Source organism: Erinaceus europaeus, chromosome 12 (genome assembly GCF_950295315.1).
Source record: "Erinaceus europaeus chromosome 12, mEriEur2.1, whole genome shotgun sequence".
Classification (NCBI taxonomy): domain Eukaryota; kingdom Metazoa; phylum Chordata; class Mammalia; order Eulipotyphla; family Erinaceidae; genus Erinaceus; species Erinaceus europaeus.
This window is the reverse complement of record NC_080173.1, coordinates 67024093-67050945: the sequence shown is the minus strand read 5'-3', so window position 1 is coordinate 67050945 and position 26853 is coordinate 67024093. Positions and strand designations below refer to the sequence as shown.

At 36.2% G+C, this 26853-nt stretch overlaps 1 protein-coding gene across 12 annotated transcripts in view; it reads left to right on the top strand.

Annotated features, from left to right (window-relative positions):
• Positions 1 to 26853, top strand: part of BCAS3 (BCAS3 microtubule associated cell migration factor) — a 654611-nt gene that overhangs the window by 236642 nt on the left and 391116 nt on the right. For 7 of the 12 annotated variants that reach the window (XM_060203879.1, XM_060203881.1, XM_060203876.1 and 4 more), the window contains exons 16-17: positions 8116 to 8266; positions 20342 to 20386. In XM_060203879.1, coding sequence (XP_060059862.1) covers positions 8116 to 8266; positions 20342 to 20386 — 196 coding nt within the window. The remainder of the gene's footprint in view (positions 1 to 8115; positions 8267 to 20341; positions 20387 to 26853) is intronic. The other 5 variants (XM_060203882.1, XM_060203884.1, XM_060203878.1 and 2 more) reach the window with 1 other exon arrangement.

The following is a 26853-nucleotide window of genomic DNA, read 5'->3' as shown; positions in this document are numbered from 1 at the left end:
ACAGAGATGCCTCTTAGTCATTATTCTCCCTTGGAAAAAAGTTGAATAAGGGGTTAGGTGGTGGCTTACCTGGTTGAGCGCACACACTACAATACATAAGAGCACCCAGGCCCCACTTGCAAGGCAAAAGCTTCTTAAGTGGTAGAATAGGAATGCAGGTGTCTCTCTGTCTCTATCTCCCCTTCTTAATTTCTTTTGTCTATCCAATAAATGAATACGTAAATAAAATATTTACCAAAAAAGAGAAAAGTTGACTAAGAAGGGGTTAGATTGATTTTTTTAAGGTATCATTTTCAGTGATTTGGGCTGGACTTGGCAGTGGCTCACATGATACTGTTTTTAGAAATCACCAGCTTTAGGGGACAGGTGGTCACACAGCTAGCTGAGTACACAAGGACCCCCGAGTCCTCATCTGAAGGGGTGAGCTTCTGTGATAGTTGAAGCAGTGCAGCAACTGTGTCTTTCTCTCTCGCTAACTATCTTCTTCCCTCTCAATTTCTCTCTATATACACAATACAGAAGGAAAGAAAGAAAAATAAAGGGAGAAAGTCATCAGTTGTTGATTAATTGAGTTGTTAAGTCCCAACATGAGAAACAAGTAAAATGATGAGCCCTTTCTTTTTTTTTCTTCCTTCCTTCCTTCCTTCCTTCCTTCCTTCCTTCCAAGAGAGCACTACTTGGCTCTGGCTTATGGTACTGTGGGAGATTCAGCCTGAGACTTTTGAGCCTCAGGCATGAGAGTCTCTTTGTATAACCATTCTGCTCTCTACACCCACCCTTAATTTTTTTATTGTTGTTGTCGTTATTATTATTGTTGTTGTTATTGATGTCATCGTTGTTGGATAGAACAAAGAAAAATGAGAGAGGAGGAGAAGACAGAGATGGGGAGAGAAAGATAGACACCTGCAGATCTGCTTCACCGCCTGTGAAGTGACTTCCCTGCAGATGGGAACTGGGGGCTTGAATCTGGTCCTTGCACATTGTAACATGTGTGATCAACCAGGTGTGCCACCACCCAGCCCTGTCATTTGTTTTTCAGTAAGAGTGCAGGACAATCCATTCATGTGGGTAAGAATTATACACACACACACACACACACACACACACACACATATATATATATATTTTTTTTAATTTATTTTATTTTTTTATTTTTTACCAGAGCATTGCTCAGCTCTGGCTTATGGTGGTGCGGGGGACTGGACCTGGGACTTTGGAGCCTCAGGCATGAGAGTCTCTTTGCATAACCATTATGCTATCTACTCCTGCCCAAGAATAATATTTTCATGAAATGAGTTGGGAGTATGTGTATATTCAACATTCAAAACACTGAATTGTAACCCTTTTTACACTTTTTTTAAAACAGTTTTCTTTTTTTTTTTTTTAAATTCTCTTTTGTTGCCCTTGTTGTTTTATTGTTGTGATTACTGATGTCGTTGTTGTTGGATAGGACAGAGAGAAATGGAGAGATGAGGGAAGACAGAGAGGAGGAGAGAAAGACAGACACCTGCAGACCTGCTTCACTTGTGAAGTGACTCCCCTGCAGGTGGGGAGCTGGGGGCTCCAACCAGAATCTTTATGCCGGTCCTTGTGCTTTGCGCCACCTGCGCTTAACCCGCTGTGCTACAGCCCGACTCCCTCTTTTTTCACTTTTCTCAATTAACTCAAAGTGGATCAGAGACTTATGTTTAGAACTAAAATTATAAGACAACTAGAAGAAAACATTGATATGAATTGTGTTCTTCTGAGTTCATCAGAAAGGGAGGAAAAGGGGCAGTTAAGCAGTGGATGCAAAGGGTCGGGTGGGAGCAAGCAGGTTAAGCGCACATGGTGCAGTGCAAGGGCCAGTGGGCAAGGATCCCGCTTCGAGCCCCCGGCTCCCCACCTGCAGCGGGGGGGGTCACTTCACAAGCGGTGAAGCAGGTCTGCAGGTGTCTGTCTTTCTCTCCCCGTCTCTGTCTTCCCCTCCTCTCTCCATTTCTCTCTGTCCTATCCAACAATGACATCAATAACAACAATAATAATAACCACAGCAATGATAAAACAACAAGGGCAACAAAAAATGGCCTCCAGGAGCAGTGAATTTGTAGTGCAGGCACCGAGCCCCAGCATTTACTCTGGAGGCAAAAAAGGCAAAGAGAAAAAAACAAGCAAATATAAAAAAAACAGTGGATGGAGTCCAGTGTACAGTAATCTAGAAATACTAGTACTTTGATGGTGGGTTTCAAATATACATTTTAAAAAGTCTTAAACTGGGGGGCGGTTGTTAGCACACCTGATTGAGTGCACATATTTTAGTACACAAGGACCAGGGTTTGATTCTCCAGTCCCCATCTGCAGGAGGAAAGCTTCAAGAGTGGTGAAGCATTATTGCAGGTGTCTCTCTTTCTGCCTTCCTCTCTATTATCCCCTTCCCTCTCGATTTCTGTTTGTCTCTATCCAATAAATAAGGATAATAACAAAAAAAATGTGTTAAACTGGGTGGGTGGAGTACATAGCATAATAGTTATGCAAAGAGACTGTCATGCCTGGGACACAGAGACAGAGACAGACAGACATGGAGACACAGCAAGACTAGAGCAAAATAGCTCACCTGGGAGGGTGATCTCTTTGCCATGAACAACACCCACATTCAAGGCCTTACCACACTGGGGGAAGTTTAGTTGCTGTGGTGTCTCTCCTTCTTTCCTCTTATCTCTCTGCTTGTCTCTGAAAAAACCAGCTCAAGCCATTGAATCCCAGGTGGTCCACACTGCCAGCTCCCCATGTCAAATGACAGTCCTGTGCAATAAGTTCATAGAAACATTATTCATCATAGGCACAGTGTGGAAACAAGCCAATTTTTCATCAACTAATGAATGAATAAATTAAAAAGTGGTATATCTGAACAATAGAATACTATTTAACTATAAAAATGAATAATCCCCTAATCTTACTGAGCCTTAAAAACTTGCTAAGTTAAAGTAGCAGTTACAGAATTTTTGTTTATTTGCATCTATAAGAAACATTCAGACTTTGAAAATTCATAATGTAGAAAGGAGATTGCTTGTCAAAGACTGAAAACATGACAAAGAAAGAGACTATTAATGGCTGTCAACTTTCTTTTCGATGACAAAAGTGTCCTGATAGCAGTCTTTATTGTATGTATGTACTGAGTGTCATAATATTATTTTTAATCTCTTTATTGGGGGATTAATGGTTTACAGTTGACAGTAAAATACAGTAGTCTGTACATGTGTAACATTTCTGTTTTTCACATAGCAATTCAATCCCTGCTAGGCCCTCCTCTGCTCTTGTCTTCCAGGACCTGAGCCACCTCCCCCCACCCCAGTCTTCTACTTTGATGCAATATACCAATATACCAACTCCAGTCCAAGTTCTGCTTAGTTCTGCTCTCTCTCTCTCCCTCCCTCTTTCTTTCTTGCTTAGTATTTTCTTTTCTGTTCTTGATTTTCAACTTCTGTCTGTTAGTGAGAACATCACATATTCATCCTTCTCTGTCTGACTTATCTCACTTAACATGAGAGTATCATAAAATTATACTCATTGGGAGTCGGGCAGTAGCTCAGCAGGCTAAGTGCAGGTGGCGCAAAGCACAAAGACCAGCATAAAGATCCTGGTTTGAACCTCCAGCTCCCCACCTGCAGGGGAGTCATTTCACAAGTGGTGAAGCAGGTGTCTATCTTTGTCTCCCCCTCTCTGTCTTCCCCATCTCTCTCCATTTCTCTTTGTCCTATCCAACAACACCAATAACAACAATAATAATTACAACTATAAAAAAACAACAAGGGCAACAAAAGGGAATAAATATAAATAAATAAATATTAAAAGTTTATACTCGTTAAAATGAGTTTCATAACATGAATTTATTTATTTTTGTCACAAAGGTTATTTCTGGGACTCAGTGCCTGCACTACTCCATCACATTTAATGGCCATTTTTTACTTTCCTTTTCTCTGTCTCTTTTCCCTTTCCTCTCTCACTCATTCCCTCTCTCTCTCTCCCTCCCTCTTTCTTTCTAGGATAGAGTGAGAGAGAGAAATAAAGTGGGAGAGATGGAAGGGGAGACACAGCTTTGCTCTACCATTTGAAGTTTTCTTCTTGCCTGTAGAGATTGGGGGGTTAGATCCTTGGTCCTTGCACATGGTGATATGTTCACTGTACCAGGTGAGCTACTGCCCAGCCTCTATAATATGTTAAAAATAATTTATGTTAAAAATTTATGTTAAAAATAAAAACAGAGATCCCAAATTTTCATCTGCAATATTATATTCTTGTCTTTAGGCTCATGATTAGTCAACAATTTGTTCTGCTTTCCATGATACCAACCTGACTTCCCTGGGCAAACAACCCTACCATGTATCTTGGAGACCCACCTCCCCAGAGCCCTGCCCCACTAGGGAAAGAGAGAGGCAGGCTGGGAGTATGGATCGACCTGCCAACACCCATGTTCAGTGGAGAAGCAGTTACAGAAGCCAGACCTTCCACCTTCTGCACCCCATAATGATCCTGGGTCCATACTCCCAGAGAGATAAAGAATAGGGAAGCTGGGAGTCAGGTGGTCGTGCAGTGGGTTAAGCACATGTGGCACAAAGTGCAAGGACCAGCGGAAGGATCCCAGTTCGAGCCCCTGGCTCTCTACCTGCAGAGGAGTCGCTTCACAGGGAGTGAAGCAGGTCTGCAGGTGTCTGTCTAACAACGACAACAACAATAAAAAAAAAAAAGGGCAACAAAAGGGAAAATAAATAAAATTTTAAAAATTAAAAAAAAGAATAGGGAAGCTATCAAGGGAGGGACTGGATATGGAGCTCTGGGGATGGGCATTATTAAGGGTGGAAATGTACACCTCTTATCCTATATTCTTGTCAATATTTCCATTTTATAAATAAAAATTAAAAATATTAACTCTGACTTATAAAATAGGAAAAGATTTGGACACTTTCCCAAAATGTGGTTAAGATAAATGCAAATGAAGCCCCCTCAAGCTAAGTCTTATTGGTCTACAGAAATCCAAATTAAACCAAAATATCTACAGTTTAAATGGAATGAGGATACTAAATTTTGATGAGCATTGGAACTGTAATTTTCTGGCTAACTATGAAATGGCTTAGCTACTTTGATAAAGCTGCTGATATTTTTATATTCTTAAACATTGTTATGTTTGTGCAAACATTCATTTACCATGAAGATCATTCCTAATTTATGTATAAGAATAAACAAAAACACATACACAAGTATTTATAGCAATTTTATTTTTGAGTTAAAAGCTGGAAACAAATCAAGTGGATTCTTTTACTAATGACTGGATAAACAAACTTATATAGTTCCATACAATAGGATCATAATAATAAAAAGGAGGCTGGGGAAATAGTGTAATGGTTATGCAAAAAGCCTTTCAAAAATTTTATTAGTGATTTAGTAATGATTAACAAGATTGTAAGATAACAGGGGGTATAATTCCACACAGTTTTCACCACCAGAGTTCTGTGTCCTACCCCTTCTATTGGAAGGTTCCCTATTTATCCCTCTGGAAATACAGACCAAAGATCTTTATGGGTTGCAGAAGATGGAAGGTCTGGCTACTGTAATTGCTTCTCCTCTGGACATGGACATTGGCAGGTTGATCCATATCCCCAGCCTCTTACTGTCTTTTCCTAGTGGGGTAGGGCTCTGGGAAGGTGAGGTTCCAGGACACATTAGTGAGGTTGTCTGCCCAGGGAAGTCAGTGTGGTGTCATAGTAGCATCTGAAGCTTGGTGGCTGAAAGGTGGTACGATATAAAGCAGAACACATTGCTTAATAAACAGGAACCCAAAGGTAGGAATAGAACAGATGAAATTAGGGGTGTTTGTATGGGAAAATGCTAAGAAGTATATTTTAGGTATGTTCCAAGGGGCCCATTACTTTAGTAATTTTTGCCTGAATATGATAGCTAACATACAGGTGGGCTAAAAATATTATCTGAAAGGGGGTGATAGCTCAGCAGGTTAAGTGCACATGCTGCAATGTGCAAGGACTGCCGGAAGGATCCCAGTTCCAGTCCCTGGTTCCTTACCTGCAGGAGGGTTGCTTCACAAGCGGTAAAGCAGGTTTGCTAGTGTCTATCTTTCTCTCCCCCTGCCTGTCCTCCTCTCCTCTCTCAATTTCTCTCTGTCCTATCCAATAACAATGACAGCAATAACAATAACAACAAAAATAAATAACAAGGGCAACGAAAGAAAATATAGCCTCCAGGAGCAGTGGATTCATAGTGCAGGCACCGAGCCCCAGCAATAATCCTGGAAGATATATATGTATATATATATTTGTATGTATGTCTGGGAAGATGGTGACAGAGTTGAGAATAAGACTAGAAAGCTAGATTAGGGCAGAGAGTAGCTCCCAAATATGAGGGAATTTTATAAATGCCAGTGACTTAACCCCATCGATCTGACCTTGGGCCCATATACATTCATGTTTAGCACTGCAGCCTGAGTAACCTCTTAGTCCCTGTCAGCCTGACCTTGCAGCCCACTGTCAACAGACGGGAACATTCTAGGCTGCATTCACTTCAGGACCAGTCTTCCTGAAGTGGCATAGTAGGTTGACCTATCTTCCCTTCAGAGAGTGGGGTAATCCCTACCATTGTTCCTTACAGTGAGTGAGGGCCAGGTCCTGGAGGGGCCCACAAGAGGGCTTATGATGATGTTCCTGATGGAAGTGACCAGTGATGGTGGAGACAGAGATCTATTAGAAGTCTAGGCACATCATATCTTTGTGGATTCCCTGACTAGACTCCCATATGATGGGGTGGACTGGTATTGACCAAAGAGACCACAATTATACTGTGCCATTCTCTTGCCCATACCCAGCTTTTGTAGTCCTTACTTTTTTTTAAGACTTAAAGTGATTGAGGGAAGGGAAGTAACAAAAGGCCTTTAAAGCTTAAGGCACCAAAGGCACAACTGGTGTTAACCCTCAACACCACCATAATAAACCAGAGCTGAGCAGTGCTCTGGTAAAAAGAAAGAAAGAAAGAAAGAGAGAAAGAAAGGAAGGAAGAAAGGAAAAGAAAGAAAGAAAGAAAAGAAAGAAAGAGAAAGAAAGAAAGAAAGAGAAAGAAAGGGAAAAAATGAGTAAAGAGGAAAGAACTATTGATACATACTGGAACATGAGTAGGTAAATTGCAGATGCTTGTATAAGATAGACCCAAGATGCTCCATACTTTATGATAGTATTTATAGAACAGTCTGGAAGGCTTTGACAAGTGAGAAAACGCAAATGTATAGGACAAGTTTGGCTTACTGGTGAGCTGTGAGTTACTTATTTTCTTGTAAATCTTTCTCATTTTTTTCTATTCTTTTCTTTTTTAATCAGAACACTGCTCAGCTCTGGCATATGGGGATGGAACCTGGAAATTTGGAGCTTCAGGCATGAGAACCTTTTTGCATAACCATTAGTGCTAATCTCCCCTACCATGCAAATCATATATATATATAATTATTTTTGTTTATTAATTGGACAGATACAGCCAGAAATTGCGAGGGAAGGCAGTAAGAGAGAGACAGAGAGACACCTGCAACACTGTTTCACCACTTGTGAAGCTTTCCCCCAGCAGGTGGGGGCCGGGGGCTTGAATCTGGGTCCTAGCGCATTGTAACCAGGTGTGGCACCACCTGACCCCACAAATCATATTTTACTTGGTTGTTAGTGAGCCATAATGACTATCTTTTTATTTTGAAATAAGTACCTGAGATAAAAAAGAAAAATATGTTGATTTTTTTATTTTTATTTTAGAAGGTAATATAAGTATTGGGATCAAGGCTATGTTTTTACTTATCATACTGGTCATCATTATCAAGTTATAACTTCATGTCATACTGATTATTTGTATAGCCATTTAGTATCTGTAGAATTTGCTACTCTTCATTCAAAAACTGATGTCTCTGTAATCAAGTCATTCATGGAGTTTCTAGCATATTACTGTCCTTTGGCGTCTCATTCATATAAATATAATTCTTTTTTATCCCATTCTGCCACTGATAACTTTTAAAAAAATGGTTAGGGGAGCAAGTGTAAATCTTAGGAGATAAGGAAACACCCCTTGGTGATACATTTCTTTATTTTCCCTCCATAGGAAAACTAAACAGCCAGGATTCCTACAACAATTTTGCCAACAACAACCCTGGAAACCCTCGACTGTCTCCTCTCCCCAGCTTGATGGTATTGATGCCTCTTGCCCAAATCAAGCAACCTATGACATTGGGGACCATCACCAAACGCACAGGGTAAGAACTCATATTTGATACTTTAACTATTTTAAAGAATTGAAACATAAAAATAAAACATATTTTTTTCTTTTCAATGGTTTTGATTATTTCTTTCACTTCCAACACATCGTAAGACTTATAGTAACTGACAATGTACATAACACAAATAAACTACAGCCATGTACACACATTCCTGGAGGAAAAAGAACAGTGAGAAGTTGTGAGCCTGATATTACCTAATGAAAACCAGACCCATCTACTTAGTCTTTTTTTTAAAAATATTTATTTATTTCCTTTTGTTGCCCTTGTTGTTTTATTGTTGTAGTTACTTTTGTTGTCGTCGTTGTTGTATAGGACAGAGAGAAATGGAGGGAGGAGGGGAAGACAGAGAGGGGGAGAGAAAGATAGACACCTGTAGACCTGCTTCACCGCCTGTGAAGTGACTCCCCTGCCATTGGGGAGCTGGGGGCTCAAACCAGGATCCTTATGCTGGTCCTTGTTCTTTGCATCACCTGCACTTAACCCACTTTGCTACCACCCAACTCTCCACTTAGTCATATATACCTTGTGGCTTTCTCTAAAGGTAGAGTTTTATTTTTCTGTATCTGTGGACATAATCTCGATATATAATTATACAAATTTTGAGTGAAATAGATACTGAGGAGACAGCTTTAGATGACAGCCAGATTTCCAGTACTTTTTTATTTTAAAAATCATTGTTGACATATAATTTATATATAATAATCTGTTATTATTTCTATGATACCACCATTGGGAGTTTTCAAAAGTTAGACTCCCAAAATTTAATCTTTACTCAAGATTGATCATTAATTTAAAGATTTTGTACAACTCATTTGTTATGTAGATACTTAGTTTTTTTCTACCTGTTAGGAATATAATAGTGTCACTTCTTGAAAATTAATTGTTGGGGCCAGGCCATAGTATACCTGCTTGAGCACACATGTTACCATGCTCAAGGACTCAGGTTCAAGCTCCTGGTCTCTACCTGCAGGAAGGAAGCATTCCAAGTGTTGAAGAAGTCTTTTGGGTGTCTGTCTTTCTCTCTCCCTCTCCCCCCCTCCCCGCAGTTCTCTCTGTCCTATCAAAATAAAAATCAATGAAATTTAAAAGTGCTAGAAAGGACTAAAAATATTTGACAAAGAAAAGAAAGTGTTTTGCAAAAGTCAATTATAGTACTCTGGAATTTCTTTGTATGAGAAAATATATGCTTATAGGCAAACTCCTCTTCCTTCTCCTTTTTCTTCTCCCCCTCCTCTTCCTCCTCCTCCTCCTCCATGAATCCACCACTCTGGGCAGTATTACTAGTATTAGTATTAGTATTAGTATTAGTATTATAGAAATTGAGAGTGAAATGAAGGTATAGAGAAGGGGAGAGAAAGAGAGACTTGCAGTACTGCTTTACTGCTTGTGAATTTCTCCCCTGTAGTTGGGACCTGGGGCTTGAATGTAAATGACGTATTTTCATCAATATGTATACCTGAGGTTTAACCTAATTTGAAATAGAATAGTTGTCTTAAAATTCTATATTCAAATAGTTTTAAGGAAAATCTTATGTTGGTTTCAGCATAAAGGATGAATTTCTTCTTAGCAACTAGATTTTGTTAACTTAGATAAATTTTATTTATCCTGTTCAAAAATTTTATCACAATTCTTTATTTTTAGTGAGTTTATATATTGTGTTTCATTACATTACAATTTAATAATTAGTAATGAATTAGGAAGTATATATTTGAGTCATGTACTTTGAGATTAATATTGTTACAAATACATATATCATACTTTGACTTTTGTTTTCAGTTCTCAATTTTTTTGTTCTAAAATCTTGCATTATTATTAGCATGCCCTATGTTGAAATGCTTAGCAAATAACTAATATTTTTCTCTTAGTGCTTATTTTTAAATATTGACATAGCTTCAGATATAAACATAGTTGCAGAATCAGTAAAAGGTATTCATGAATACCCAGTTTTCCCTAATGTTAACAGTTGAATCTATTTTTTTTATTTATAAAATGGAAATATTGACAAGATCATAGGATAATAGGGGTACAATTCCACACAGTTCCTACCACCACAACTCCACACATTGGTGGAGTCATCTGCCCAGGGAATTCAGGCTGGCATCATGGCAGCATCTGGAACCTTGTGGCTGTAAAAGAGTTAAGATATAAAGTCAAACAAATTGTTGACTAATTATGAACCTAAGGGCAAAAATATTGCAGATGAAGATTTGGGGTCTCCATTTTGGAAAAAGCTATTAGGTCTGTTTTAGGTATATTCCAAGGGTCCATGACTTTACTAGTTTTTGCCTGAGCCTGACAGCTAACATGCAGGTGGACCCAAGGTATTATCTGGGGAGATAGTGTCATAGTTGGAAACAGTTTAATCTATTTGACTTACTTCTTTTACACAGTCTCTCACTTTGTCTATAAGCATGCATGCATACATACACACTATTTTCCTTTTATTAGTGATTTAATATTGATTTATATAATTATAAAATAATAGTATCATTCCATAACGCATCTGCCACTCCACTGGAAACTGAAGTAGTTCTTCCATAGTCACAGATTTGGGTTGACTTTATATCTATATCTGGCTATCTATTTATCTGGGTTTTTTTGTGTTTTTTTCTTCCCATTTTTTCTGTTGCTGCTTTCATGTCCTTTCTAAGCCACACTTACATCTATTAATATATCCAAGTGTCCTTCTCTTCTTCTGTCTGATAAGGGAAACAGTGCCTTGCTTTCTCTGGTGTTTTCCAGATTTGCCTTTTCTTTCCTTTCCTTTCCTTTCCTTCCCTTCCCTTCCCTTCCCTTCCCTTCCCTTCCCTTCCCTTCCCTTCCCTTCCCTTCCCTTCCCTTCCCTTTCCTCTTTCTTTCTTTCTTTCTTTCTTTCTTTCTTTCTTTCTTTCTTTCTTTCTTTCTTTCTTTCTTTCTATTTATTTTTTCCTCCTGGGTTATTGCTGAGGCTCTGTGCCTGCCCTAAGAATCCACTGCTCATATGGCCATTTTTTCTTTTTTTTTCTTTTTGGTAGGACAGAGAGAAGTTGAGGGGGCAGAGGGGACGATGCCGAGGGAAAGACAGACACCTGTAGACTTGCTTCACCACTTATGAAGTGACCCCACTGCAGGTGGGGACCCTGGGGTTAGAATCGTGATCTTTGTGCAGGTCCTTAGTCTTCATACTAGTCCCTTTACTTTCTAGCACTGTGTGTGTGTGTGTGTGTGTGTGTGTGTGTATTTGCTGAATTTTTTTATTCCTACACATTGCAACATGTGGTTTCTAGAGACAAAATTTTATATAACCATAACAGAACTGCAAAAGTTTTTTTCAGATACAATTTTTTGTTTGTAATGAACTGTATTTTAGTGAGATAGCTTTAGTGCATCAAAAATAGTCTATCCTTTTCCTTTTTCCCAATTAACACAGACTATATTAACAGAGTGACCACAGTGACTGACGACAGTAGGTCATAATTTATACTTGGGTATTACTATATTTAAAGACTTAGTACTCTAAGGCATTAAGATTTTTATTTTGTTTGTTTGTGGAGCTGAACCTCAGTCATACATGATTTTAGTGACTGGGGACTGCTTTTCATACAGAGCAAAGGGAAGATAACACATTACTGGAAGCTTCTCTGTGGCCCTGGCACCTCCCATGCAGTGTCTGAGCTCTCAGTTCATCCAGGTGCATGGCAACTATCAGCCTGACCCATCAACACCCTTTCTTATGGATACTTTACTATACTCTGAAATTGCAATTGTGACTTTCCCTTTTTATTTGCCTCTAAGATTCATACTGGGGCTCAGTGACTACACTATGAATCCACTGCTCCTGGAGGCCATTTTTTCATTCATTCATATATATATATATATATATTGATAGGGCAGAGAGAAACTGAGAATGGAGGAAGACTAGATAGAGAGGGAGAAAGATAGACAATTGCAGACCTGACTTACCACTTGTGAAGCGGATGCTTGCAGGTGGGTAGTCGGGGGCTTGAGTTGGGATCCTAGTGCTGGTCCTTGAGCTTCTTATACCTGGTCTACTACCATCCGGCCCCCGTGACTTTCCTTATTAGCTGTTTACAATGAGCCTATCAAACATTTCATTATAGAATTTTCAGAGTATAATTTGTTGTTTATTTTCTTAAAACTTTGACTTTTACATAGAAACACATATTTCACTGTATCAGAAGTAATGTTTGTTTTGCAAGGATTAAATATATTCCTTTAATTTCCATTTTTGACATATGTTGAGATTTGAAGTGAATTCCAGATATTTCATATCATTATATTTTATTCTATTTAATTTGGAAATCTGTACTTATTTAACTTTTTTTTTGTTATGCTTAATTTTGAAGACTATAATTAGCTCAAGTGCATTGTTTCTATTAAATTTTATTTTGCTTATTGAGAATTTTATTGCTACATTAAGGTCACTACAATGAAGAACAAATGGATTTTTTATTGTCTCTTTTTGGTCTTGAATTTTAATTTATTCCTATTTATACTTGATGAAATATCTTTCCTAGTTTGTTTGTTTGTTTGTTTGTTTATACCAGTGTTATCACTGGAGCTCATCCTGTGTAGGACCACCAATCTCTCTCTCTCTTTAACCTGTATTTACTTACTTATTATTGAATAGAAACAGAGAAATTGAGAGGGGGTGGGGAGGGAAAAAAGGAAAGAGACAGATTGACACCTGCAGCCCTGCTTTACCACTCTTGAAGCTTTCCCCCTGAAGATGGGGACCAGGGACTAGAATCAGGTCCTTGCGTACTCTAATGTCTGTGCTGAACAAGGTGTGCTACCAGGGACTAACAATCTATGGCTTGCTTTTTTTTGCTTTTTTTTGGCTTCAAGGTCCCAGAGCACCACCATATGCTAGAGCTGAGCAATGCTTTGGATAACAAATAAATAAAGGACCATGCTCTGGTACATACCTCTGTCTCTATGTGTCTCTCTCTAGTGTCAATGAAAAAATTGGGTTGGGGAGGTGGTTTTGTGACTTGGTATGTACATGTGGCCCTGAGTTGAATCCTTGACATTGCATTAAAATATTAAAATTAACAAGAAGTATTTGGCATGAAGTATTTTGAAAGGAAACAGAGCAGATTCATCCCCATGTAAATTCCATGACTGTTTCTTATATAACTGTTAATATATCTAGTAATTTATATATACTTATATTAGATCAGAAGCCTTCCCTCCATGTCAGAGGTCTTTGGCATAGATACATAAGCATAAAAGGTACACAGGTAGTGCAGAGGTTTCTATAAATTGCTTAGGATTCTATATTTAAATAACCAGACTGAGAAGCCTCAATTCAAATCTTCAGGCAATAGAATGTGTGCTTACTATTATGTTCCACATCTGTCTTCTTATTTTTGGAATTATATATCCCTGAAAGCCTATGCAGTGTCAGGGACCATCTGTCTTACTATAAGACATACACAAGGCCAGTAGAACTACAAATTGTAATAGACAGATGTATTTACACTTCCGTGTTGTAGCCCTTGAAGCAGCACTCCGAGGAAATAAGGACTGTTAGCAGCAGCTGTTGTCTAACTACTGCAGCATACTTTGAGCAAAGCGAGAGGAGTGCTAGAAAATCATTTGGTTGAGCAGTCACTCATTCAAACAGAATCCATTTTCAGTCAAAGAGTAGAGGATTGGAAAAGTCATATGTCTGTCATATTTATATGATTGTTACCGGGACTTCACAGCTTTGAGCTGATGTTTTCATATAGAAAGACAGAGACAGATATAGACACAGAGGCAGATCAGGAAAGACACCACAGCAGTAAAGCATGTCCCTGTGTGCTGGGAGCTGAACTCAAACCTGGTTGAGTGGCAAAAACATCCACACTATCTAGGTGAGCTATTTGGGTTGCTCTATATTTTGATCATTTATAAATAATAATAGCTTCTATGAAAAATTACTTTGGGTGCTAAAGCATGTCTTATTATTTTGTGTTAAGTTTTCAGCAGGAGTTTGTCAGTCCGCATTTCCTCAGTGGTTAAGCTAATGAATTAAGCTTCATACTGCTTTCTAAATTAAAAATGACTAAATGCAGTTTTATCAGTATGTTTATATTATGCATTACATTTGAATAAAAACAAAATTATTGTTGTTTGAGAACCTTCTTTCCTTCTCTCTCTCTCTCTCTCTCCCTCCCACCTCACTCCCTCCCTCTTTCTCTCTTCAGGGTTATTGCTGGGGTTCAGTGCCGGCACTATGAATCCACCTCTCCTGGCGGCCATTTTTTCCATTTTATTGGATAGGACAGAGAGAAATGGAGAGAGGAGGGGAAGATAGAGAGGGAGACAGAAACATAGATACCTGCAAACCTGCTTCGCTGCTTGTGAGGCTTCCTCCTCCAGGTGGGAATCCTTGAGCGTATCCTTGCACTTAGTACTAAGTGCACTTAACTAGGTGTGCCACCACCTGGCCCCCAAAACAAAACAATTAATTTGTACACATTATGTTGTGATCACAAACAAGAAACAGTAAGATTAAAACAGATGTCTGTAATTTTCTGGATATGAAAAATTGGTAATAAAGTTCCTTTCTAAACTAGTGGATTGTTTTTAGTGAAGTAAACATGGGATGGTTTCTTATCTTTCATAGATTTCCTTAAATTTCTTTTTCATTCTTTTTTTTTTTTTTAGTATTGACTTTCTTTTTTAAAAATTTTGTATTATCTTTATTCTTTTTTAATTTATTAGATAGAGATAGAAATCTACAGGAAGGGAGAGACAGAGAGGGAAAGAGTCAGAAAGACACCTGCAACCCTGCTTTACCACTTGCAGAGCTTTCCCCCTACCGGTGGTGGCCGAGGGCTCAAACCTGGGTTCTTGTGCATTGCAACATGTACACTCAACCAGGTGCACCACCATCCAGCGCCTCTTTTTTTTTTTTTTTAACAAAAGCTTTCTGCTTCTTCATACCCTTCATCATTATAGTGATTCATTTCTATGTGAGCAGCTAAAGTAAATATGGATAATATTGGCATAACCCCATTTAATACTCAGGTAGTGTAGTAAGAATATTGAATTAGGAATTTGAATTTCTGGCTTCTCATCTTGGTTCTGTTGTCTTAGTGGTATGTCCTAGTTAATTTTTGTTACTTGAAAAATAAACATTTAGCAGCTGAGTGATTGGCTCGCTGGGTAGAGAGCATGACTTCCGTGTAGGAGGTCCAAGATTTGATCCCCAGTACCACAGATGCTAGAACATAACAGTGGTTTGTATCTCTCATAAAATATGTAAATCTAATGTGGGTTTTAATCTTTCAGACTTAAAATACATGAGTTCCTACCAAATATTTGATCCTATCTGTTGAAACTCCTGTCCTGTGATTGCTCCATTGGTTTCTCTCCCCCTTTCCCCTCCCCTCTCTCCTCCCTCCTCCTTTTCCCATTCTCCCTTCTCCTTTTTCTTCTCTTCTTCTTCCCCTTTCTCCTCCATCTCTCTAAATCTGAATGAAAAATTTGCCCAGGAGTGATAAAATAATGCATGGGTGACGTTCTGGCTCTGCAACAATACCAAATCAAATCAAAACAAAAGTCTCCCTTCAGAACTTGCTAAGTGGCATAGATCTTAAAGAAGTGGGGATTGGAGAAGATCTACTCTTTCTTATTCAATTAGGACTGTGTCGATTTATCAAGACAGTTCAGCTTAATCCCCAAAGCTGAGAAATAAATGGAAAGATTTGGAGAAAGATTCCTCAGAAATACTACCAGACAGAAGTTCTTCTGATCTCTGCCTTGTAATAGCTAGTTAATTTTTGATAGCTAAGCTTTAAATACATGGCTCCAGATATAAAAAGGATGGACAATATTTCCTTTATAATGGATATGTCTACGTGTGTCATATACTTACCATATTTTGAATTTCTAATTTTGTGTTAATAGACCACATAAGCCACACCATGTAGTTTGTTGTATTTTACTATGAATCTGTTGATTTTATTTTTGTGGATAATGCCTTTCATGTACTATAGTAAATGTCAATAGACATAAATTTGAAAAATTGTGTTATGCTGGTTTTCTCTTCCACATTCACCAGAGATTTAATATTGTTTAACATCTCAGTTAAAAATTTAAATCTTCAGTTTAAACTTACATATTGAATAGCTAGTCTGTTTCAATTTCATTTTGCCTCACAGATAATTTGGTAGCTGACACTGATTTTTTTTTTTGTAAGAAATGTGTAAGACTAAATTAATGAGACATTAGAAGTAACATTCTAAAATTTGCTCAAATACATGTGTGGAATACAATTTCATACCAGTTGCTGTATAACATGGAGTTTGCACATAGAGTATATTAGAGTTATTATAGTTTCATAAGTATATTGTTAGAAAATTCAGTTTTACTGTTTTCATGTAATATTATATATAGACTCTCTCTGCTTTTTTCTCTATGTAGTACTGCTAATATTTTTAAGGGTTGATTTTAATATTTAGTAATAGTGGTTAAATTTTCACAGGACACGAGGAATTTCAAAAGAGAATTTTGAAGGCATGATTATTGAATTTACTGCTGACGCCAACTACTTTCTTTTTTTTTTACTTGGAAGATGATTCTATTAATCATTATTACCTGCTACTGAAGTGAGGTTATAGAATATGTGAAAATATTGATATCTTATATTTTAATCTCATTTAAAAAAATCTTCCTATTTGCCTTGTTTTCATCTGGCTAATAAAAGCTTTTATGTCACTGTGTGGCATTCATTAGTGATAGAAAAAGATATGAAGCACAATTCCTTCTTGTCTCCTGAGACTCTCCAGTCTCCAGAAGAAACCCTTTGAGAGCCAAAGGCCAAGTTATTTCACACTTGACTATCTGTAATAAAAATTTCTAGTTAGTCTTTTGACCCCTTTCTGATGGCTCTATCAGAATTTAGCTTACAAAGGGCATAACCATCAGTAAGTGAACAGGTTATGCATAGTAGGATTATTAAATCTGCTGAAGCTCAACAGTGTTTAAAAACACCTTTTTTTCTTTATTGGTGGGATTAATGGTTTACAGATGACAGTAAAGCTACAGTAGTCTATGCATGTGTAACATTTCTCAGTTTTCCACATAACAGTCTAACCCCCTCTAGGCCCTCCTCTGCCATCATATTCTAGGACCTGAACCCACTCCCCTCCCCAGAGTCCTTGACTTTGCTGTAATACACCAACTATAGTCCAAGTTCTACTTTGAAAAAGACATATTCTTAATAACCGTCTAATAAATCTAAGTTGCGTATGTTTATATAGCAAAATTTTAAAACTCAGCACACATTCCCCACTCATATACTCTTCCCTCTCCTTAACCACCCTTTATAGAACTATAACTGTTGGATTTGGAGGGGGAGGGTTAGGTCATAAGTGAAGACAGCTGGATTAAGGACTTGTCCTTTCCGACTTTATATTTTCATTCTTCTGCTACTTAGGAAAGATGAAACAGGCACATTTCAAAAGAACAGCTGACACTGCCCATACAAGTCAGTAATTACGTCAGTCACTCTAATTCTTCGGAGTTTGTAGCTCTACATTATATGTATGTGGCACAGGATCAGTTTGTATGAATGCAAGTCAAGTTTTCAAACAGTGGGTACATGCAGATTGAGTACATAGACATACTAGAGCAGGTCCTGTTTCCCCAGTTCCTCTCTTTTCTCTTTGAGTTATATTTACTTGATCCTTACTTGATTGAAGAAGGGTAACTTATAGCTCACACAATTGGGTTATGTTATGAACACTAAGAACTTTCTTATCTTTAAGATGTTCCTATTAAATATAGGCCTGTTTACTACAGTGTTTGGAGAGTTAGAAATTTTGAGATTGTGGGGAAGGAAATGGTTGGAGAAATCTTACTGGCAGCATTATGCTAGTGCCTAGATTAGAATATCTAGATTTTTTTTTTTAATCTTGTGTTCAATTTGCTTGACTAACATGTTCCTTTTATGTATTTAAGGAATACTTAGTTTGGAAAAGGTATTTACTTGTTTGAAAGGTGGGGTACATCAACTTGTTTTTTTGACATGTAGAAACTTTCATGTTTTGTTTCATTTTGTTTGTGTTTGAGGCCAGTATGAAAACCATTTAAAGTTATAAAAGATTCAGACAAAACTTCCAAATGATCTCCAATGAATGCCCTGTATCTGCATATTTGAAATGAGATATGAGACTGTACAGCATTAAGAGCAACTCAAGTTTAAACTTTCCAGATCATAAGCATTTAAGTCAGAATCGTTTGAACTCTGATTATCTCAAGCGTCCTGCTTAATGAAGTTAAAATTAAAGGAAGTTGAGTGATGCCTACCAACAACATCCTCTTCATTTTAGAAGTATTTGTGAGCAGATAGAATCATTGAACCTTCCACTTTCTGATAATTCCTAAATGACATCAGTATACTATTGTGCCACTGAAGTCTTCAAGTGACCACATTAATTTGGCGTTTGTCAGAGTACAGGGTGAGCTCTAGTGACATTTTGTTTTTGAAGTAATTATTAAATCATGAAATCAGATAAGAGGATTGGCCCTTTTTTGTTGTTGTTAAGTAGATAGAACAGATATAATTAAGGGGGAAAAAAGAAATTTAGTTTTTGCTACTGGTTCTGTAAACAAGTCACTTTGGCACTATGAGCTTGTTTGAAACATAAAACCTCAGACCTTCCCTGTTAAAATATGCATAAATCTCTGATGTAAATAATCCACAATGAAATAGAAAACAGTAAAATTTATTGTTAAATTTTATCTTGGTTTCAAGTTACACAAATAATGTACATAGCAGCTTAAATCTTAAAATATATTTTATGGATCACAGTTAAAACTTTTAAAAATCTGGATGTCATTATATCCCTTATTGTGATTTTTTTTTTCCTTATTGTGGTATTATCATTAACTATGTGAGAAATTTCCTTGCTTTGTATTGACACCATCTGTAAAGCACTCCCCCCCCAATATTTCAGTGCTTTTGATTATTATCACTTACTTGTCTATATGTCTTTCTTTGTATCTTCTATGCTTAAATCCTCAGAATCATACTTAATGTTGCAAAAACATTTACCTTGTTTCAATTTGTGGTTAGATATACTCAATTTACTAGGAGATTAATGTTACTGGGATAAATTTAAATTTCCACCAATGAAATTGAAGAAGGTATTTAAGTTTTTTCACTATGCTTTTCCTTCTCCATTCATTATGTCTTCCTTCCAAATGTCACATGTCCCAGCAACATTTTGTTTGGAACATAATTAAGTCAGTCAGTCTTCTGTTTGCAAACATGCATAGCATGTCTTAAATACTGTGAACAGAATTTTAAAAGAGAACTATGCCTCACATTGAAGTCTGGCTTTATATTCCCTGTTGTATTTAAAACAAGTGATGTGGCATTAGTTTACTGTATTCCAATGTAGCCCAGTGAAGGCAGGTAGAGAAAGTCAACCTCTTACATCAGTATTAAGAGACCTAGTGTTTCCTGGAATATTATCCCAAATAAAAATTTTACTACTTTTATTTACTACTTTTATTTAGGGTTAGTTCCTATGTGCAGCAATATGCAGCTTGATGAGTGTTTTTTTAAAATAATACTCTAAGACTACAACTAGTGTCAGAAGCAATGCTTATCATTTTTTTTTAATTGAGTTATCTTTAGCTAGTTTTGAATATTTTGGGTCCCACGGTTGCATGTCTGTTACTACCCGTCCCATCTGATTACTCCATTTAACTTGTACTTTGGTTTAAAGGACCTCAGCAATAAAATAAAATAAATTATAAAATAAAGTAACTTCACCTTAGGAACCCTACAGGGGTGCTTCCAGAAAAGGGGGAGAAATAGAATATTTTGAAACATCTAAACTTTATAAATGAAAATGAAGGAATCTGCTACTACACATCATTGTGTTTATTGGTTATATTATACTTGTTATAGCAGAATTGCAAATGATTACTAATTTTTAAATTTATGCTATCCATACTTTATGACAGTATGCTGTACATGTATTTGTTAATGTTCAATGAGTTTTCCTCTAATTTTTTGTGCATTTTCCCCCCTTTTCCACAAAGGCCTTATCTGTTTGGAGCGGGGTGTTTTTCCATAAAAGCTCCATGGTGAGTCCCAGTTCAGTCCCGCATGCCTAATTCATTTGCTGTTCTCTCAGAAAGTAACTCTGTTTCATACTTTTATTTTCAGTTGCATGGCCTGATCTCAGATAGATGCACTGAATTACTGAATTATTTGTAGATGGGACATGAATGTTGATATTTAAGATTTTAATAAGTAGTTTTCTTGGTTTCATTTTTATTTCTTATAAAAATTTAAATATTACAGTACTAAAAAACAAGAAATTAGAAGGTTTCTCTCCTGGTACAAATTATTATCAGACAAGGTTAACACCCAAATTTCAAACTTTGATTATTATGATGATAGAACCTCGACATATATGCTGAACATTTGACAATATAATCTATTTTGAAACAGATAATGTTTAACAAAGATAACCTATAATTTTTTTTACTATATTTTTTATCTGATCCCAAAGGAATAATAGTTATTTCTATTTCAATAGTTTAAGTACTTAAGGAGCTACAAGATTTGGAAATTTGTGTTTCGTATAAAAAAAAAAATTCTAATTACTACTTTGGGTTATTAGGATCTACTGACCATAACTGATTAATTTAGTAAATCCTTTTATAATAAAGTCTAAAATGCAACTTTGACAATATTAGACATGATGATCATAGAAAACAAATGGAGTACACATTTAGTATTTTCATGTAAAGATGTACATACAGTAGGATGTATTAAGAACCTGGTATAATATGTTTTACCCAATGATTAAGAGTCCAGGCACCAGCATAAGCCTGTCTGAATTTTAAATCCCAGTTTGCATACTTACTACCTAGATGATGGTGGGCAGTTTTAAAATTTGTTTTGTTTTTTCTTTCTTGGCGTCATGTTTTACTAAATGGAGCTTCCAGTAGCACCTTTTCCTCAATAAACTGACAATATAAATTGCCTTGAATAGTGCCTGACACATACTAGGGGTTCAATAAATGTTAGCTGCTATTACCAGTTCTTTTATACTTTAAAGGAAAACATCTTTGAAAAGAAAGTTCTTTACATCAGATTGTTTTTACTTTTAGGAGCTGTGAGTCAAAGTCAGAATACTTGAAATCGAGTTCTGCACATACGTTTCTGTCACTAGAAAATGGAAACTGGTCGTACCATCCCACTGCACTACAGAAAACCTTCCATTCCCCCCTGCCCCTTCTCAATGTAAAGTTTAAGTAGTTCATGAAGATAGATTATAGCTTAACACAAATTTATGTCAGTGCTCGTACACCACAGGAACAAATAAAATTTCCTTTTTGAAATGCAGCACTAAAACTATAACACAGATTATGAAAGCAGCCTACAATTTTTATTTTAGGTATAAGTGAACAAAATTCCATAAGAGTCGAACTTTATTCTTTTTGTCAACCAGATTTCTAAAACAAACAAACAAACAACAAAAACAAAAAAGCAGAATGCATAGATCTTATTTCAGAGCTTTTAAATGCTAGCTTCAACATATGACAAATTTTCTTTGTAGACCAAGCTGAAATTTAAAATTAAATTTTTTGAAGGTATACTTCTCAGTCTAAGAACAAATAAAGAGTTTTATTATGTTAATAAAGATTGAAGTTTTAGCAAAGAAGATGGAGTAACAAATGTTGGATGTTAAATAAGAAAAGTCCATTCCCTCCACAACTTACGTGCTCTTCAAATTTAAGCAAAAGCACTTGTCAACCAGAAATGATTTGAGGTTGAAACAAGATTAAAAGAGCCAGATTAAAGAAAGGGATATATGAAATATAGTAGACTTTTAAATCATTGCCTGTCTTTTAGAAGACTGCTTTGTGGTTTGTTTGATGCCATCGTTAGCTCACAAGAAATTCGTTTTTAGTCACTTAACTTAACCTAAAAGATCTTCCTTTAAAATTCGTTGCTTCACTAGTGGCGCATGTTTTTCCCATTAAGATCTTAATGAAACCTCAAATTAAGGCAGCAAAATGAATATAAATTTGACAACTTCTTCCATGTTGTTTATAAAAACTTCTTTGTTTTAAAAGTTCTTGCTATCACTATGATGTTTAACATTAACCTGAGACTGTTTTTATTTGTTGTCCTGAAATAAAACATTATCCTAAGTAAATATGTTTATAGTATGTCCAGTTGTCGGGTATTACACAATGGACACTTAACTTTTTATAGTTTCTCTTAAAATATAATATACATTTATTCAAATTTTTTAAATTGTCAAGTTACATACAACACTTACATTAAGCTAAGTTTTGCTGTTGATCAAATCTGTTAGTTTTTCACTAAACTAGTTTTGGCCTTTGAATTCATAGTTTCAGATAAGTCAGTTTTAAATTATGCTTTTCACAACAGTATAAGTTTCTTGGAAATTTAATTAGGCAGACCATCTTCAACATTTTAGCTAATTTTGAACATTTCTCAGTATGATGAATTCACTAGGATATTTGAGTTTGGATGACTGAATGAAATTATGTAAAAAGATTACACATGAAATACACTCTTAATACAGGTAGGGGAAAATAATTCCATTTTAAACTTTTGAAAGCTGAATTTTGCTTTTAATAATACATGTATCGAGTATTTTCTGAGCTGCTAGTGTGCGTGAAGTATTGCATTTCCTGTTATTTTGCTTATCAAAATAGTTCATAACAGTCTAGACAAAAAGTAGTTCCTTGGGCATATCCCTTTTTATATTTAGTCTTTATATGATATATGTTTAATATTAAAAAAGGATTAAGATTTACATAAAAGTTACATTTAAACATTTAATTCCACTTTGTGTGTTTTGATCAATGTATAAATTGTTTCTTTTAACTAATCTTGTATTAAGAATATTTAAAATCTTGCCAATTTTATTTTGGAAAATTCAGATTTATATGACAAGAAGATGCTTAGCTTCAAAATTCAAACTAATCTGCTACATTTTAAAAAATAATTTGTGATCGAGTAGTAGAATAAGTTTGATACATCATTAATATCTCTATTTAAAATCAGACACTTTCAGTTTTTTCTTAGTTTTTATTTTAGAAAAATAAAGTTATGAGAGGAAACTTAAATACTTTTAAAAAGTTTATTCAAGGAAAGTGAAAGTTTTTCTTCTTTAGCAGAAAGATGTTAATACTTGTAATTCTTCATCAGTATTGTAAATCATTTATGTAGATGATATTTGAGTTTAATTGGACTGTCTCACATGTTGTAGAAAGTGAACAGAATGGTGCTTCTGTCTCAGTTTACGTCTCTTGATGTTTGTGTTCTAGCCAAGGCTCCTCCCAACGTCACAGTTGCTTTTTATGTCACCCACATGTACATCATATTCTGTAGGACATAGTTCATTGCTCAGATGGACGTAATTTTTAAGTAGATATTAAAATTTTGCTTCTTTGTCCTTAGATTTTCTAATAAGTGTGGAAATATAAACAGGCATGGGAAAGTCAATATGTTAATCTGACTAGATTATACAATACATTAAATGTCAATGGGACAAATAGCTAACTTCAGTAGACTTTGTAAATAGTTTGAAATATATTTTTTTAAATCTCATAATGTTAATTTAGAAGCTCCGATGACAAGAAAATGATCCTCTTAAATGGTTGTTTCCCCCAAACTCCTGATTTTTCAGTTTAACAAATTGTTTGCTTTACATACTTATTTATCTATTTATTTATTTACTGCTTGCCACCAGGGCTATTGCAAGGCTTCTGTGCCTATACAACGGATATACCACTCCTGGTTTTTAAACATTTTTTTCCTCTTTTTTTTTGGACAGAGACAGAGAACTTGAGAGGGGGAGGGGAGAGAAAGAGAGAGAGAGAAATATAGACACACCAGCAGCACTGCTTAATGTCCTTCCTGCATGTGGGGACTGGAACTTTGAATTCTTGAGCACGGTAATGTGTGGGCTCTGCTGGGTGTGCTACGCCTGGCCCATTTTACTTTTGGTTATTTTATTCTCTAGTCTCAAATTTAGTAAATAGGATTTTAAAACATGTTGTATGATATTTGTCTTGATATGGATAATGTTGTATTCATTTTTTTTTCATACTGCTTGTAAATTAAGTCAGTTTTCCCATGAGTCCTGAACTTGAGTTTGCTTATGATTGACTTGAGTTTGCTTATGATTGACTATGGAACATGATTTCTCAGTAGAAGAGGGTCAGCTCTATAGGTATGGTTTGTTCTAGAACTGGGGAGATAGTATAATGGTTATGCAACATGAGGTTCATACCCTTTGCACTAACGGTCTCAGTTTCAATCCCTAGTGCTACCATTATTAACCAGAGTTGAGCAGTGCTCAGATAAAAAAAAAAAAGTTTTGTCCTCTATTACTGTCATCACACAGTGAAGTTTCTGTTTATCCACTGAGAAACTATTTTTATATCATTGCATTACTAACAAATAGATACATGAGAGAAACTCCTCATTATGAATTTAATAATGGTTTCCAATATTATAAGATTACAGGGGTATACCCCACCCACCGCCATAGATCTGTGCATGCCCCCCACCCTCTAACCCCTCCAACTTCCTCTATGGATAGCTATCATAGTTTCACAAGGTCTTAGATACAGTTTGGCTTTTTTCCTCCCTTTTCAAACTCATGTGTTTCAGTTATTTATATTACAGATGTGAACAAAACCATCCAGTCATTGTCTTTTAGAGAAATACAGGTCATTTGGTAACTGATGTAAGGCTATAGTAAAAGGAGTTCCTAAGGATTGGAGCTAGCATAGTGTTTATGCTTGAGGCTCCAAAGTCACAGGTTCAGTCCACTGCACCACCTTAAACCACAGATGAACAGTGCTCTGGTCTGTCGGTCAGTCTATCTGTCTGTCTGTCTATCTATCTATCTATCAATCAATTAATCTAAACTCTTTCATTAAAAATTTAAAAAATCAGTGTCCTTGAACATAGAATATGGAAGAATAAAACTCCTTGGATTTACCTCTTCTTCCCACCCTCACATTTTCTTTAAATGTATAACCAGGGGTGGGATGAGAGGTAGTATAATCTTTATGCAAAAGACTTCTATGCACCTTCCATTGCAACTTCAGTCCCAAGCACCATCATAAACCAGGGTTTAAAAGAGCTGTGGTGAAGAAGAAGTAAAAGGAGAAAAGAATAAGAAAGAAAACAAAACCAGTAAAGATACCACAGCACCATTCCATTATCCATGGAACTCGCCTGGTGTCTGTCCCACAGTGCAGTGCAGGCTGGAGTCTAATCTGGGTCTCATGCGTAGCAAAGCAGGCAGTCTTCCACCTGAGCTGTCTTGCCATCTCTGCTGATATTTTCTTTATATCATTTCTCCCTTTTTTGTGAACCTGATACATTTTTAAAACCATTTTGTTTTAATTTCACAATCATTCCAAATGTCAATTAATCATAGGAATGACTTTGTGACTATATGTTCAGCAGATATGCTCCAGATGTAATAATGCAGAATACCATGTCATATAAGAGGTAGAGAATTATTTTCAGAGTTGAAAACACTTTTAATACTTATTAAGCACAAATTTTTACTAATGTGATTTACTGAAGCAGTATTATAATGAAGTATAAGAATCAAAATGATGATCTTGTATATAATATTAGCATAATTTTTTCTTTATGGGAGGACTAATATATTAAAATTGACAGTAAAAAACAGTTGTTGGTACATATGTAACATTTCTCAGTTTTCCACATAACACTCTCACCCACTCCCACCTAGGTCCTCCTCTGCCATCATATTCTAAGATCTTAGCATACTTTTACCATGATACTTGTTTTTTGTAGAAGGCAATACGGATATTTTAAAAATGATACTGAGAATAAATAAATAAATAAAATAAATGATACTGAGATGATACCTTTTAGTTGATTTATTTTAGTTGTGTATTAAGAAACTGAATTATAGGGAGTCAGGCGGTAGTGCAGCGGGTTAAGCACACGTGGCACAAAGCGCAAGGATAGGCGTGAGGATCCCAGTTTGAGCCCCCAGCTCCCCACCTGCAGGGGAGTCACTTCACAGGTGGTGAAGCAGGTCTGCAGGTGTCTATCTTTCTCTCCTCCTCTCTGTCTTCCCCTCCTCTCTCCATTTCTCTCTGTCCCAGCCAACAACGACGACATCAACAACAATAGCTACAACAATAAAAACAACAAGGGCAACAAAAAAAGGAAATAAATAAATAAATAAATATTAAAAAAAAAAGAAACTGAATTATGTATAGCATTTTATAAGATATTTTTAGCATTTTACTTTGACCAGATTGTACATTAGTGACCATAGTGTATTTTTATGTGTAAAGACACATAATGTTCTGTTACATTCCCACTCAACTTTATCGTGTTGTAAATGCCTGGCCTGATAGAAATATTGTCAAGTTTGCTTAGGATGTTTATTTTAGATACAGGATACTTACTTGTCTCTTAAGAAGTAGCATGTTTCAGGCCTGGGAGATAGACTTATGCCTAAGGCTTTGCCATTCCAAATTCAATACAGTAGCACCTTCCT